At 38.3% G+C, this 17192-nt stretch overlaps 1 protein-coding gene across 1 annotated transcript in view; it reads left to right on the top strand.

Annotated features, from left to right (window-relative positions):
* Nucleotides 1-7841: 7841 nt before the first annotated feature.
* Nucleotides 7842-17192, top strand: part of RNF212B (ring finger protein 212B) — a 30060-nt gene continuing 20709 nt past the window's right edge. The window contains exons 1-3 of the mRNA XM_081292277.1: nt 7842-7950; nt 8778-8830; nt 9570-9644. Of these exons, the coding sequence (XP_081148403.1) occupies nt 7851-7950; nt 8778-8830; nt 9570-9644 (228 nt within the window). The 5' untranslated portion in view covers nt 7842-7850. The remainder of the gene's footprint in view (nt 7951-8777; nt 8831-9569; nt 9645-17192) is intronic.

Below are 17192 nucleotides of genomic sequence, written 5' to 3'. Positions count from 1 at the left end.
AAGAAGAACTTAAATTATCACTATTTGCAGATGACATGATTCTATACCTAGAAGACCCAAAAGGGTCTACAAAGAAACTACTAGAACTAATAAATGAATTCAGCAAAGTGGCAGGATATAAAATCAACACGCATAAATCAAAGGCATTTCTGTATATCAGCGACAAAACTTCTGAAATGGAAATGAGGAAAAACACTCCATTCACAATATCCTCAAAAAAAAAAAAAATAAACTACTTGGGAATCAACCTAACAAAAGAGGTGAAAGATTTATACAATGAAAACTACAGAACCCTAAAGAGAGAAGTAGAAGAAGATCTTAGAAGATGGAAAAATATACCCTGTTCATGGATAGGCAGAACTAACATCATCAAAATGGCGATATTACCAAAAGTTCTCTATAGGTTTAATGCAATGCCAATCAAAATCCCAACGGCATTTCTTGTAGAAATAGATAAAGCAATCATGAAATTCATATGGAAAAATAAAAGACCCAGAATAGCAAAAGCAATTCTAAGCAGGAAGTGTGAATCAGGCGGTATAGCGATACCAGATTTCAAACTATATTACAGAGCAATAGTGACAAAAACAGCATGGTACTGGTACCAAAACAGGCGGGTGGACCAATGGTATAGAATAGAGGACACAGAGACTAATCCACAAAGTTACAACTATCTTATATTTGATAAAGGGGCTAAAAGCATGCAATGGAGGAAGGATAGCATCTTCAACAAATGGTGCTGGGAAAACTGGAAATCCATATGCAACAAAATGAAACTGAATCCCTTTCTCTCGCCATGCACAAAAGTTAACTCAAAATGGATCAAGGAGCTTGATATCAAATCAGAGACTCTGCGTCTGATAGAAGAAAAAGTTGGCTCCGATCTACATATTGTGGGGTCGGGCTCCAAATTCCTTAATAGGACGCCCATACCACAAGAGTTAATAACAAGAATCAACAAATGGGACTTACTTAAACTAAAAAGTTTTTTCTCAGCAAGAGAAACAATAAGAGAGGTAAATAGGGAGCCTACATCCTGGGAACAAATTTTTACTCCTCACACTTCAGATAGAGCCCTAATATCCAGAGTATACAAAGAACTCAAAAAATTAGACAATAAGATAACAAATCACCCAATCAACAAATGGGCCAAGGACCTGAACAGACACTTCTCAGGGGAGGATATACAATCAATCAACAAGTACATGAAAAAATGCTCACCATCTCTAGCAGTCAGAGAAATGTAAATCAAAACCACCCTAAGATACCATCTCACTCCAGTAAGATTGACAGCCACTATGAAGTCAAACAACAACAAGTGCTGGCGAGGATGTGGGGAAAAGGGTACACTTGTACATTGCTGGTGGGACTGCAAATTGGTGCGGCCAATTTGGAAAGCAGTTTGGAGATTCCTGGGAAAGATGGGAATGGAACCACCATTTGACCCTGCTATTGCCCTTCTCGGACTATTCCCTGAGGACCTTAAAAGAGCGCACTATAGGGATACGGCTGCATCGATGTTCATAGCAGCACAATTCACAATAGCTAGACTGTGGAACCAACCCAGATGCCCTTCAATAGATGAATGGATAAAAAAAATGTGGCATCTATACACAATGGAGTACTATGCAGCACTAAAAAATGACAAAATCATGGAATTTGCAGGGAAATGGATGGCACTAGAGCAGATTATGCTTAGTGAAGCTAGCCAATCCCTAAAAAACAAATACCAAATGTCTTCTTTGATATAATGAGAGCAACTATGAACAGAGCAGGGAGGAAGAGCAGGAAGAAAAGATTAACATTAAACAGAGACATGAGATGGGAGGGAAAGGGAGAGAAAAGGGAAATTGCATGGAAATGAAGGGAGACCCTCATTGCTATACAAAATTACATATAAGAGGTTGTGAGGGGAATGGGAAAATAAACCAGGAGAGAAATGAATTACAGTAGATGGGGTAGAGAGAGAAGATGGGAGGGGAGGGGAGGGGGGATAGTAGGGGATAGGAAAGGTAGCAGAATACAACAATTACTAATAGGGCATTATGTAAAATTGTGGATGTGTAACCGACGTGATTCTGCAATCTGCATTTGGGGTAAAAATGGGGGTTCATAACCCACTTCAATATAATGTATGAAATATGATATGTCAAGAGCTTTGTAATGTTGTGAACAACCAATAAAAAAATTAAAAAAAATTAAAAAAAAAAAGAAAATGGTGTTTCATTGTTTTGTTTCCAGCATAAGATGCTGCTGTGGAGAAAGCTGATCAATTTCATTCCTTTTCCCTGTAAATGACTAATACTTTTTGTGTGGATGCTCAAAAGTTTTTTCCTTTTCTTTATAATCCAGTAGTTTTCCCAGAAAATGTCTTGGTTTGACATTTCTGGATCAGTTTTGTCTTATACATGGTGTGTTAGCTTTGTAGTCACTGTGACCAACATACCTGTGAAAAATGACTTAAATGAGGAAAGATTTATACTGGCTGACCATTTCAGAGGTTTCAGTCCCTGGTCTCCCAGCTCCATTGCTTTGTACCTGAGATAAGGTAGGACATCAAGAAAGAAGGGCATGACCAAAAAAAAAAAAAAAAAGGTGTTCTGGGATCAGGGCCTGGTGGCACAGGCCTATAGTCGCAGCAATTTGAGAGTCCAAGTCAGGAGGATTGCAAGTTCAAGGCCAGCAGGACAACTTAGACTCTGTCTCAAAATAAAAAGGATTGAAGGTTGAAGGCTGGGTGCAGTGTTGCATGCCTGTAATCCTAGGGCTAGGGAGGCTGAGGCAGGAGGATCATGTGTTCAAAGCCAGCCTCAGCAATTTAGCAAGGCCCTAAGCAACTCAGTGAAACCCTTTCTCTAAATAAAACACGAAAAAGGGCTGGGGATGTGGCTCAGTGGTTGAGCACCCCTGGGTTCAATCTTTGGCACCCCAAAAAAAAAAAAAAGGGTTGAGGATGTGACTCTGTGGTGGTGGAACTCTGAGTTCAATCCTCAGGACATCCTCCCATCCCCCAATCCCCCAAATAAAAAGAGACACACACAAACACACACACACTCACACACACACACAGATAGATATGGGGAAGGGCGGACTAGGGACAAAACAGATCCTTCCAGGGCATGCCACTGGTGAGGTGACCTATTTCCTTCAACTAGGCCCTCCCTTCTACAGTTCCCCCTGCTCCAATGATGCCATCACATTATTAATCCCTCATGGATTAATCCATGATGAGGTCAGAGCCCTCATGATCAAATCACTTCCTAAGAGTTTCACCTCTGAAGGACCAAGCCTTCAACTAATAAACCTTTTGGTCACAGTCCAGATCCAAACCATAACACAATAAGGACTTTCAATATGTAGAACTCGTGTTATTTCTGGAAAAATTTCTCAGAATATAAATGTTAAATATAATGTTCTGATACATTGCTTTAGTTTTCTTTGGAGGAATGAAAATGTGTATAAAATCTTTTTTGGTTGTTTTTTATATTTAGAAAACTTTTATCTTTCTTTCTTTTTTTTTTTTTTTTTAAAGAGAGAGTGAGAGAGGGGAGAGAGAGAGAGAGAATTTTTTTTTTAATATTTATTTTTTAGTTCTCGGCGGACACAACATCTTTGTTGGTATGTGGTGCTGAGGATCGAACCCGGGCCGCACGCATGCCAGGCGAGCGCGCTACCGCTTGAGCCACATCCCCAGCCCTTATTTCTTTTTAAAAGAAAAAAATTTTCTCCTTTTAAGCTTATGGTTCTTTAACTAGGTTATTACTTTTTATTTCTGAGAGAATTTTTGGTTCTCATTTAATATCCAACAGTGTCCTAACCACATCATCTTTGACGTTTTCCAGTTCTGATTTATACCATTCTTTCAAAGCATCCATTATTTTGTTTTATTATTGAGTGCAAGGTTAAAATTTTTGTCTGCTTTGTGACCACATTTTCTAGTGTGTTCCGTCATTTATTGGAACATTATTAGGTTTATTTTTACCTTTTTGCTTTCACAGTAACGTACAAGATTAGATCATAATCATCATTCGTCCTCCCCCCACCTTTTTTTTTTTTTTTTTGCCAGTATCAAAAGTTCAAGAATTGAACTCAGGGGCACTTTACCACTGAGCCACGTCCCCAGCCCTATTTTGTATTTTATTTAGAGACAGGGTCTCACTGAGTTGCTTAGTGCTTCGCAGTTGCTAAGGCTGGCTTTGAACTTGCCGATCCTTCTGTCTCAGCCTCCCAAGCCACTGGCATTACAGGAATGCTTCACCATGCCCGGTTTATCGACTCCAGGTCTTTATCTTTCTTTTTTTTTTTAAGAGAGAGAGAGAGAGAGAGAATTTTTAGATATTTATTTATTTTTATATTTTTTAGTTTTCGGTGGACACAACATCTTTATTTTTTTTTTATGTGGTGCTGAGGATCGAACCCAGCGCCCTGCACATGCCAGGCGAGCGCGCTACCGCTTGAGCCACATCCCCAGCCTTTTTTTTTTTTAATATGTATTTTTAGTTGTAGTTGGACACAACACCTTTGTTTTACTTATTCATTACGTGGTGCTGAGGATTGGGCGAGCTCTCCACCGCTGAGCCACAACCCCAGCCCTCCCTCCTGAGGGCCCAGTTTTCAAAAGCGGTGAACGTTCTTGAAGTATTAGCAGAACACTCTGCCCAGGCCCCGCCCACTCCTGACGCACGGCCGGAGCCCCACCCACTCGCTTAGCACACCGCCAGCCCACCCACTCGCGTGCACGCGCCCATGGCCACGCTCTGTCTGCCTCACAGCAGCGCCAGGCCCGCTCTTAATTTTCCCGCCTTTTCCTGCTCTTCCTGAGGAGGACTGGATGCTTCCATGAAACCGGAGGTCTTCTGGATGACAGCAGCTAAGCTGTTTGGGAAGGAAAGTAGAAAAAGAATTTAGGGGAAATTTGCGGTTACTGAAACCTCGTCACCCCCAGAAACGAGGCGAGTTTTGTCCTCATCGGGCCTTTCCACTACCTCTTCAGACTCACTATGGGTTAGAAGTTAGTGAACTGTGGGGATCTGACGCTCGTGGCACTGTGGGATGCCTTTTTGTAGGATTATTTATTCATAAGTTTTTATGGTAAATCTTTCCTTTTGTGACAAAATTATTAAAGTGTGGTGCAAACTAGTCTCATTCTTTTTATTTTTTTCTTTTTCTTTCTTTCTTTTTTTTTTTTTTTTTTTTTGGTACTGGGGATTGAACTCAGGGGCACTCGCCCACTGAGCCCCATCCCCAGCCCTATTTTGTATTTTATTTAGAGTCAGGGTCTCACTGAGTTGCTGAGCACCTCGCTTTTGCTAGGCTGGCTTTGAACTCGCGATCCTCCTGCCTCAGCCTCTGGAGCCACTGAGATTGCAGGCGTGCCTCATTCTTTCTTTCTTTTTCTTTTCTTTTTTTTAGACAAATGTGTTTTTTTAAATACCTTTATTTTGTTTATTTATTTTTATATGGTTCTGAGGATCAATCCAGGTGAGCCACAACCCTAGCCCCTCATTCATTCTTTTTTAAAAATATTTTTAGTTATAGATGGGCACAATACCTTTACTTTATTTATTTATTTTTATGTGGCGCTGAGGATCAAACCCAGTGTTTCACACTTGCTAGACAAGGGCTCTACCACTGAGCCCCAACCCCAGCCCCTCCAGTTTAATTTTAAAGGAAATCACACTAATAAGTATATCCTTAAATAGCATATTTATTAAACAATTAAACAGGATTTCATTTAGGAGGTATGATATAGTTCTATGTTTTTGATATGTCAATGTTTTCTCTTTTGGGGGAATGCTGGGGATTGAACCTTGGATTGCTGTATGGCTGAGCTACATCCCCAGCCCTTTTTATTTTTTATTTTGAAATAGTGTCTTGCCAAGTTGTTGAGGCTGACCTAGAACTTGGGATCCTCCTGCCTTAACCTCCAAAGGACCTGGGGTTAGGCATTTGCCTCAGATCCCACTGATATGTTGATTTCTTGATTTAAAAATCCCACTAAAAAGCCAGGCCTGTAATCCCAGCATCTCTGGTGGCTGAGGCAGAAGGATTGCAAATTTGAGGTCAGCCTGGGATATTTATCAAGACCTTGAACCAAAATAAAAAAAAAGCATTGGAGATGTAGCTGAGTGATAAGAGTGCTTGCCTAGCATATGTGAGGTTCTGGGTTCCATTGCTAAGTACCTCCCCCCACCAAAAAAAAAAAAAAAAGTAAATTCCAACGAAGTGCTAAGTCATGTATACTTATACAAAATTGAAATTGGCAGAAAATACAGGATGTGTGGCTTCCATGTCTAATAAAAAGGTAATATTTAATGTGGGAACAAAAAACATTACACAGGGAATCAAGAGACTCAGATTTTTTTTCTTTTTCTTTTTTTTTTTTTTTTTTGTGTGTGTGTGTGTGTGTGATGCTGGGGGTTGAACCCAGGGCCTTGTATATGCAAGGTAAGCACACCACCAACAGAGCTATATCCCCAGCCCCGGAGACAGATTCTAATCTTAGAACTGCCACTAATTAAAGATACAACTCCAGGGCTGGTATTGTAGCTCAGTGATATAATGCTTGCCTAGCATGTGGGAGGCACTGGGTTGGATTCTCAGCTCCACACTTAAACAAATAAAGGTCCATTGGCAACTTAAAACACACACACACACACACATATATATTTTTAAAAAAGGGGGCTGAGGTTGTGGCTCAGCAGTAGAGTGCTTGCCTAGCACATGTGAGGCCCAGGGTTCTATCCTTAGCACCACATAAATAAATAAAATAAAGGTATAGTGTCCAACTACAACTTAAAAAAAAAAAAAAAGAACTCAGGACAGATTATTTAATTTCAACAATCATCACGTACATCTTTTGGAAAAGATAAAATTGGACACAACATTAAATGATTTTCAAGGCCCATCCAGATCTATGATTCTGAGTTTCTGTAGAGCAGAAGGAAAAGTGTATAAACTGAGACCATATTATCATTCATCAACTCTGTTCCCCTTACATAAAATATGTCCTATGTGATCTACAACTGGCCCACTACCTCCTCTTGGCTTTACTTTTGCCGAATCACAGGAAACAGTGAAGAAAGAAATAGATGGCTTTTCTTTTTTCTATTGTAACAGGGATTGAACCCAGGGGCACTTAACCACTGAGCCACATCCCCAGACCTTTTTTATATTTTATTTTGAAACAGGGTCTTGCTAAGTTGCTCAGGGCCTCATGAAGTTGCTGGGGCTGGCTTTGAACTTGTGATCCTCCTGCCTCAGGCTCCTGAGCCACTGAGATTACAGGCATGTGCCACCATGCCTGGCTGGTTTTTCTTTTTCTTCTTCCTTTTTTTTAAAAAAATATTTCTTTTAGTTTTAGATGGACACTGTCCTTTATTTTATTTATTTTTATGTGGTGCTGAAGATTGAACCCAGTGCCTTACTCATGCTAGGCAAGCACTCTGCCACTAAGCTATAACCCCAGCCTCTGGTTTTTCATTTTTTAAGATCATTTTTTCTAATTATACAAATTAATTTCTAATTATATAAATTAATCCAAAAAACTTGGAAAGGCAAAATACACACAAATAATCTCACCATAGTTTTCCTATTTTAAAAATATATTAAATATATATATATATATATATATATATATATATGTGATGTATGTATATCTATAACATAATCTTCAGTCTGCTTTTTCTCATTTTATAAGTATACATACTTTCTTTACAGTCAGTTGGAATGCCGACAATGATGAGCATCCCAATAAGCAATCAGAAACTCAGCAAACAGTGTTACATAGGTTTTAAAACAAATAGTTATATTAGGCCCCATTTTATTCTTTTTTCTTTATCTGCTCCAGAATGGATTGGTTTCACTGCAACCAATGTTTCCGAAAAGATGGGGCCCATTTCTTTGTTACCAGCTGTGGCCATATTTTCTGTAAAAAGTGTGTGACTCTGGGTAAGTAACTTTACTGTTTTCAGATTCGGGCAAAAATATTCACAACGGAAACAATATGGAGAGCAAAGTGGGGAAAACATTTATTTCCCAAGGAAAGAACAGTCAGATTAGGTTAGCCTCTGGAGAAGATTTTTCTCTATGTTAATCCCATGAGCTTTGTAAGTTATCTGCTAATGTAACAAACTGGTTTGCTATATGATAACAGCAACTCCTGTTGGAGTAGTTTGTCTCTGTGAAGCATAATCCATGTGATTTCTCCTGACATAGAATTTATCTTAATTGATAACCAGCACCATTACTAAAGTTTCAATATACAAGGAAAGATTAGAAATTTAATTTTTGTTCCTTTCAGATTGGTGAATAAAAGGAGAACTTCAAAGCAAGACCTAGGAATATTAGCAAAGTGACAACAGGAGTAATGAGGGCATTTCAGGCTGTACTCACTGTGTGCCTGCTGTTGGTAGATAGGATAAAAGAGTAACTTAAAATTAAATCATTGGTACTCTGGTGCTCTTACCAGTACTTTGGTATTCCTTTTGGGGTTAGAATTGTCTCTGCTGTCTCACACACAAAAAAATTAGGAATTAAAAAAAAAAGAGGAGATGAGTAGAGGTACTCTGTGAAAGTCTTACTTATTCTTAGGCATATTAGTTTGGAAATACTGATTTAGAGAACAGAGCTTAGGTTGAGGCCCTTTTATAGTATTATGGTATTCTAAATTGAGAACCCCTTTGTTTTTTTGCTAGCCTACTTGACTGTTACCATGTACTCTAGGAAAATCTTCCCTCATGCCAATGAGACCAAACATTTTTCTCTTTTTCTCCCAGAAAAATGTGCTGTTTGTGGAACTCCTTGCAAACATCTGGCTCTTTCTGATAATGTAAGTTTTTTTCTTTTGCCACAAACCATTGTTACTGCTGTTGACCGGTGACAAGTCCTTGCTTCCCCAATGTTGAAGAATAACACCAGAGAAGCACGCCGAGGCAAGGTCAGAGTGGAAAATTAGAAGTTTATTAAAGGACAGCAGAAAGACTTCTCCTGGAAGAAGAAGGGGACCCAAGAGGTGGAATTCGTTGAAGGGCGAATGTGTTCCCCTTTTTATAGTTTTTGGTGATGGAATGTAGGTGGGAAGGGTTGGGACACAGGTGAGCCAAAGAAGTAATCTGGGCATTTCCGAGTCAAGTTTGCTGTTTATTAACATTTCTTTGGGATGGGCTATCTCCAAATCTGTTGGGGGCTGTATCCTGGGCTTCATTAACATTTCTTTGGGATGGGCTGTCTTCAAATCTGTTGGGGGCTGTTTTTTGGGCTTAATTAACATTCCGAGAGTTGCTCAGCTTTTCCGGAAATTCATTCTCAACATGGCCTCCGTTTTAGATTTCACTCGATATTAGACCCGATTTACCTAACTACACTGACTACCTAATTTTAAATCTGGCATCAACATCATACCCTAATCCTGACCTGTAGGAAGTATGTATAAATTACAATGATTAGGGGAAAAAAAGAAAAGAAAGGAAAAAAAAAAACTTACACAGAGCAATAGTAAAAATATAAAAGAAATATTTTATTTCATTCCATTGTGGATATTATCATTGTGTGTTTTATTTTCTTCATAGCTAAAACCTCAGGAGAAGATGTTCTTCAAAAGCCCTGTGGAGACAGCTTTGCAGTATTTTAGTCATATCTCTCAGGTATGAAAAATTAAAGTTAATAAAATACGATTTTCCAGGCAAATTCTAATTGCATCTTATTCTTTTATCAGAGGTTCTCTTTACACTGCATTTGAACACAATGGAAGAAATTGCTCTCTTTGTTGTCTTCCTTGATGATACAGATCTCAACCAGTTAACTTTTTAACTGACCCAGAATCTGTGAAAGGCTATAAAAATCACTATATAATTAAATCTTGCTTTGTTTTTCCTAGTTCTACTAAGTAGGTCCTAAGACTAAAAGATATCCTAGGGAGTTTTATCATCTTTCTCTGCAGATAGATGCATCTTCTAAAAATTGCTTTAAATATATAGGCTTGGCGGGGCATGGTGGAGCACACCTGTAATCCCAGTGACTCGGGTGGCTGAGGCAGGAGGATTGTGAGTTCAAAGCCAGCCTCAGCAAGTTATCAAGACCCTAAGCAACTCTGTGAGACCCTGTCTCTAAATACAAAAAAGGGCTAGGGATGTAGCTCAGTGGTTGAGCAACCCTGGGTTCAAATCCTAATACCAAAAAGAAAAAGGGCTTGGTCATATAAACAATGGACTTGGTTTTATTTCTCAACCTTTTGCTTATATACCTAAGTTTATGAAGGTATGCTTTGTTCTTGATTTTAATTTTTCAATAACCTTTCCAATAATATTTAACTTTTCACTTGGAGTTTATAACTAGTTGCCTGCATTTTAGAAATTTTTTCTCCTTTCCTGATACCCCATCGTTGGAAAACCTTTGACTTTGTTAGTAGCAATAGGAATGTAGAAGAAGGTAAGGAGAAGGCAGAACAATCATTTGACAGAAATTGCCATTTTTATTTATTTATTTATTCATTCATTCATTCATTTTTTTAAATTTATTTATAGTGGTAGATGGACAGAATGTCTTTTATTTTTATGTAGTGCTGAGGAGTGAACCCAGTGCCTCATACATGCTTAGGCAAGCGCTCTGCCACTGAGCTACATCCATGTTATAAAACACTTTGGCTTTTCCTTTCTATTCTAGTTATCCACTGAGATTATTTTGTAATCTGTGGTATTCCTATCTTGGCATATTTCTTGAGACTCTATCACTGTTTCTTCTCTGCACTCTTTTTTTTTTCTTCTTTGTTGTGGTTCTGAGGATGGAATCCAGAGCATTGTATGGGCCAGGCAAATGCCTTACCATTGAGCTACATAAGCTACAGCCCCTTCTTATGAGAATACCTCTCTTCTAAACATGAAGGTGATCCTTGGTTATTTTCTTACTGAATATAGTAGACATCATTTTTCTTTAGTATCCCTCTGGAGATAGAATGAGGAGAATTAAAACTTTGTGTCTTGTCTTTAGTTGCTTAGGTAAGCCATCATATTTGATACTATGTTTAACATTATGAGGAGATAAAATGCAGCTGAGACTCAAGGATAAATGTAAACTAGGTCACATGAACAAGAGAAAGAGCAGACCTTTGGTTAATAACTAAACTCAGGGTTAGTTAATGATCAGTAGAGAAATCGTATGTAGTCTGAATCTTAACCTGTCTAATCAGAGAACCAATCATACATGGTCAAATAATCAAGATAAAATAAATAGAAAGGGTCAGTTAATCATCACTTCAGTGAAGGACCAGTTTGGTGAAGTCAGCAAAGTCTAAAAATGTTTTCCTAATCTGGGAAGTTGAATAACTGATCCCATGTTATACCTAGATTGCTTCATTTAGATATCTGCTCAAAACTTGTTTTTCAGTTAGACCTTTACAGACTCCAATATCTTAAAGTAGCCCAATGTTCTTCCTCTTTTTAAGATTTTTTTTGGTACAGAGGTGCTGTACAACTTAGCCATATCCCCAGACCTTTTTATTTTTTTCTTTTGAGACAGAATCTTACTAAGTCACTGAGAGTCTCACAAAGTTTCTGAGGCTGGCTTCAAATTTGTGATCCCCCTACCTCAACCTCTTGAATCTCACAGATTACAGGTGTGTACCACCATACCCAGCTAGCCTCAACATTTCCTATTCCTTAACCTGCTTTATTTCTCATCATAGCTCTTATCTCTGTAATTGTATTATGTATCTGTGTATTGTCTGAAGTCTACACTGGAATATAAGCTCCATGAAGACAGATTTGGTTGGTTTTGTTTATTGTTTTTATTGACTAGTTCCTGATGTATAGTGTACACTCAAAATACTGTTGTTAAATGAATGAATAGAAGTATCTCTGAATATGCATTTGTATTCCCAGTCTCTGTAATGACTTAACAAGAGCCTTTTTCTTCCATAGTCTGCACGATAGTTAATCAAGCTGCCTGTTTTGCATTCTTTACTTACTTCTAGATAAGTTTTTGAAGGTATTTGAGAGCTCTGTATGTATCTGTTAGCTTTCTTCTATTCCTAGATCATAGACTGCCTCTTTACCCATAAGTAATCATCTTTCAAATTCATGACAGTAATTGTTTATTATTTGGCAAAAGCTTTCCATGATTTCTGCGGGTAGAAATTGTGTTTTGTCCTTTGTACTTACATCCCACTTTGCCTTTAACTGCAAAATACTTAATTCTGAAAGAGTGATTTATTTTATTTGTTCATGTGTCTGATTTACTCACTGAACTATACACTTTTCAAAGGCAGACATTTTTGTAACACCCAATGTCTAATTAGGTATTTAACATAAATTAGATTCTTAAGAAATGTTTGCAAATTAATGAACGTTCTCACTTTAAGGATGGTTAGGAGGGAAGTTATTTAAGGTAAAGTCAGAAAGAGGTACCTGTAGACCAAAGAAAGGAGTTTAGTTCTTCTAAATGCAGTAGGATACCATTGAAGGGTTTTATATAAAGAAATGATTATCTGATATATAATTTTAAAAGAGAATCTGGCTGCTGAGTGGAGAATGGACTATAAAGAGGTTAAGAATAGAAGCAAGAAGATTAGTTAGAAGGCCAAGGGGAAATCTAGCAAAACTGCTTAGCTAAAGTGACAACAGAAATGGAGAGGGGTAGTTAATTCTGAGATATTTTTCCTAGCAAGAACTATTAGAAATTGCTGGGGTTTTTTTGTACCAAGAATTGAACTTGGGGGCATTCGACCACTGAGCCACATCCCCAGCCCTATTTTTGTATTTTATTTAGAGACAGGGTCTCAAGTTGCTTAGTGCCTTGCTATTGCTGAGCTGGCTTTGAACTCAATGATCCTCCTGTCTCAGCCTCCTAAACCGCAGGGATTACAGGTGTACACCACCATGCCTGGCTTAGAAATTGCTGTTGATTTGGATGTGGGCAATGAGAAAAAGAAAGGAAACCAAGAAATATATCTTGGGGTTTTGTATTGAATAGCTGAGTGGAATGAGTACACCATTTACCAAACAGAAAAGATTACTTTGAGGGGAAAAGATAATCTTGTACATAATAGGTTTTAGATAGATGCTTGTTAGCAATTCAGGTGGAGAAGTCAGGAAAGCAGATTCCAGAACTCAGGGCATAAGAACTAGACTGAGATATAATGTGGAACTTGTCAGGATATAGATAGTATTTAAAGATTGCTGGGCCCAATGGCACATGCCTGTAATCTCAGCAATTTGGGAGGCTGAGGTAGAAGGATCACAATTTGGAGGACAGCCTTAGCAATTTAGCTAGGCTCTAAGCAACTTAGTGAAGAAAAAATAAAAAGGGCTGGGGATGTAGCTTAGTGGTAAAGCACCCCTGGGTTCAATCCCCAGTACCCAAAAGGAAAAAAATATATATTTAAAGGGTTGGGCTGGGGATATAACTCACTTATAAAGCTTGTGTAAGGAAGGCCCAGGGTTCAATCCCCAGGACCAAAAAAATTAATAATTAATTAATTAAAGCCTTGGGAATAGATGAGATAATTTAGAAGAACAGGAGTCCCTTTAATATCTAACAACTAGGTAGAGAAGGAGATGTTAGCAAGAAGATAAAAACAAAAAGAAAGTGGTATACCAGAAGTCAAGCCAAGGAAGGATGATTTTTTTTAAAAATATTTTTTTAGTTGTAGGTAGACACAATACCTTTTTATTTTTTATTTATGTGGTACTGAGGATCGAACCCAGGGCCTCACACAATCGAGACACATGCACCACCACTGAGCCATAGACCCAGCCCCAAGGAAGGATGATTTTTTTAAGAAAGAAGAAATAATTAGTTGGGTCAAATACTATTGAGATCAAGAAAGATGAGGGGGCTGGGGTTGTGGCTCAGCAGTGAGTACTCGCCTAGCATGTGCAAGGCCCTGGGTTTGATCCTCAGCACCACATAAAAATAAACAAAATAAAGGCAGAAAAAAAAAAAAGAAAGATGAGGATAAAGCAAGGTTGACTGGTTTTGGCAATGTGAAGATAATCGTTGGTGTTCCATCACAAGAGCACTAAACAAAGTCTTGAGAAGGAACATTACTTTGTAGTGCATTGATGGGTATTTGTCTACATTTAGTCTCTTTCTTTATCTCCTAAATCTTTCCACAACCCTTTGTAGTTTGACTTTTGTCTGACTGAATCTCTTGCTAAGAGGACCAATAACATCATCATTATCAAATCTAGTGAATTATACTGTTTATTCTTATATTTGATCCCCAGTAGCATTTGAAGTGTACTCTCTTCACCTTGAAATATTCTTTGCCACTATAATCAACATATCCTGTTTCCTTTTTGGGTTCTCTTTTCTCTGTTCATCTCTTATCTACATTTCTTCAAGAGTTCTATCCTAGTTATTTGCCTTAATTTTTTATCCCCTCCATGGATAATTTCATCCACTCCCATGGTTCAGTTATCATTAGCATATGGATGACTTTCAATTATCTCCAGTAAAGATCTTAGCCTATAACCTCAGAGGAACCTTCCCTGATCATTATATCTAAATTAGGTCTGCCCATTATTCTCTTATCAAAAAATTCTTTTTTTTTTTTTTTTTTGGTGGGGGGTACCTGGAATTGAACTTAGGGGCACTTGACCACTGAGCCCCAGCCCCAGCCCTGTTTTGTAGTTTATTTATAGAAAGGGTCTTATTGAGTTACTTATTGCTTTGCTGTTGCTGAGGCTGGCTTTGAACTTAGGAGCCTCCTGTCTCAGCCTCTTGAACCACTGGGATTACAGGTGTGCGCCACCACGTCTAGCTCAGAAAACTTTTTGTTGTCATAATAATACTTAAATAATTTTTATTTTTATTGTTGTTAATTATGAGCTTTATAGACTGCAAGATCCATAGAGTCCAGGACCAATTTTGTTTTGTTCATTATTATTCATCTTCCACAATATTCCTAGGCAGCACTCAGTAAATCTTTGCTGAATAAATGAATTTTCTTTGGTGTGTGTATGTGTGTGTGTGTGTTTGCATGCTTGCATGAGTGAGAAAGAGATACTGGGGATTGAACACAGAGCCACTGAGTTTGAATCACTGGATTAAACCACTGAGCCAAATCTCCAGGCTTTTTTAATTTTTATTTTGAGACAGGGTCTCTAAGTTGCTGAGGGTGTGCTACAATATCCAAGTCCCCAGCCTTTTTAAAATTTTGTTTTGAGATAGGGTCTTGCTAAGTTGCTGAGGCTGTTCTTGAACTTGGAATCCTTCTGCCTCAGCCTTCTAAGTTGCTGGAGTTATAGGTATGCACCACTGCACCCAGCTGAATTGTGTTACTCTTGAACTTCAGAAGCATATATTTTTGCTGATTTGAGGTCTCCACTAACTCAACATTTCCCATATTGAACTTGTCATTCTTCCACCCTGTCTTACCAACCGCCCATACATACAGGAAAATAGGGTACTCTTTCTCTATCATGGTGAATGATAGTCACCATCTATATTAATAACCAAACGAAAAACCTGGAAGTCACTCTTGCTTTCCTTTTTTCTTCACATGTTCAGTTTATTACTAAATCATGTTATTTCTCTCTCTAAAATATCTCAGGTCTATCCACTTCATGTCCAAATTCTAGTTCATGCTACCAAAATTTCCCATCTAGATGACTATAGTAGCTTCCTAACAGATCTTTTGGCCTCCATTCCTTCCCTTTTCCTATCATTTATCAATACTGAAGCCAGAAGAATTGTTGTAAGTATGATAATTTTCTTTCTTCCTTCCTTTCTTTCTTGCAAGGCTGGGGATTAAACTCTGGGCCTTGCCTGTGCTAGGCAAGTGCTCTACCACTAAGCTATACCCCTAGCCCTATTTTCCTATTTAAAAGCATTCAATACAACCTTGCTTTGAAAATAAAGTTGAACCCTCTTAACAAGCCCTAGAAAGCCAGAGCTGCTTATCTTGTTAAGTCTCATGTTTTGATGCTTTGTTTCTTGCTTATCTCTTTGAGTATCCTGTCTTATCCTCAGCCTTCCACACCCAACTAAAACAAAGACAATCTACTCTATTTTATTTTATCCAGATGGGCTATCATTGTTGCTGGCCTGGAAATCCTGGGCTCAGGTGATCCTCCTGCTTCTGTCTCCTGGTGCACGCCTAATTTCTCAATTATTAATATATATAGTTTTATCTGTTGCTTCTTGGCCTTTGTACATGTTGTTCCATCTGTCTAGAACGTTCTTATCCTCAAACATGTACATGGATAAATATACATAGTATGTAACACTCTGTTGTACTATAATTTTCACTTTTTCCATTGAGGGCATGGACATTATTATTATTTTATTATTTATTTTGGTACTGGGAGTTGAACCCAGGGGGCACTTAACTACTGAGCCCTTTTTTTGTATTTTATTTAGAGACAGGGTCTCACTGATTAGCATAGGGCCTTGCCAAGTTGCTGAGGCTGGCTTTGAACTCTCCATCATCCTCCTGCCTTAGCCTCCAGAGTTGCTGGGATTACAGGCATGTGCCACTGCTCCCGGCTATGGGCATTATTATTTTTTTTTGAATTTTTAATATTTATTTTTTAGTTCTCGGCGGACACAACATCTTTGTTGGTATGTGGTGCTGAGGATCGAACCGGGTCGCACGCATGCCAGGCGAGCGCACTACCGCTTGAGCCACATCCCCAGCCCCAGGGCAATGGGCATTATTATTCTTATTCATCTTATATATCAACTCCTAATGGAGTGTGAGGAAACAGAGAAGGATTTTAATAAAGAGTTTTTAAAAGAATGAATAGAACAATCTTACCTATTGAGTTGTACTTTTAAATGTTTAAGAAATATGGTAAAGTGGTAATACTGGGAAAATTCATGGAGGTGGACTCTCAAGACCAAATCTGCCTTCTGGCTTGTAATTTCTTTTCTTTTCTTTTTTTTTTTTTTAAAGGAGGCAGATTTTTTTTTTTTTTTTTAAAGAGAGAGTGGGACAGAGAGAGAGAGAGAGAGAATTTTAATATTTATTTATTTTTCCTTAGTTCTCGGCGGACACAACATCTTTGTTTGTATGTGGTGCTGAGGATCGAACCCGGGCCGCACGCAGGCCAGGCGAGCGCGCTACCGCTTGAGCCACATCCCCAGCCCTGGCTTGTAATTTCATTTCTTTGACCCAGTCATACTCCCTCACATGTATTGTAAAATAAGAATATTCATCCTTTTCTTTCTTTCTTTTTGGTGCTGGGGATTGA

This window comes from Spermophilus citellus, assembly GCF_964194105.1.
Source record: "Spermophilus citellus genome assembly, chromosome: 4".
Classification (NCBI taxonomy): domain Eukaryota; kingdom Metazoa; phylum Chordata; class Mammalia; order Rodentia; family Sciuridae; genus Spermophilus; species Spermophilus citellus.
This window is presented reverse-complemented; position numbering and strand designations above follow the sequence as displayed.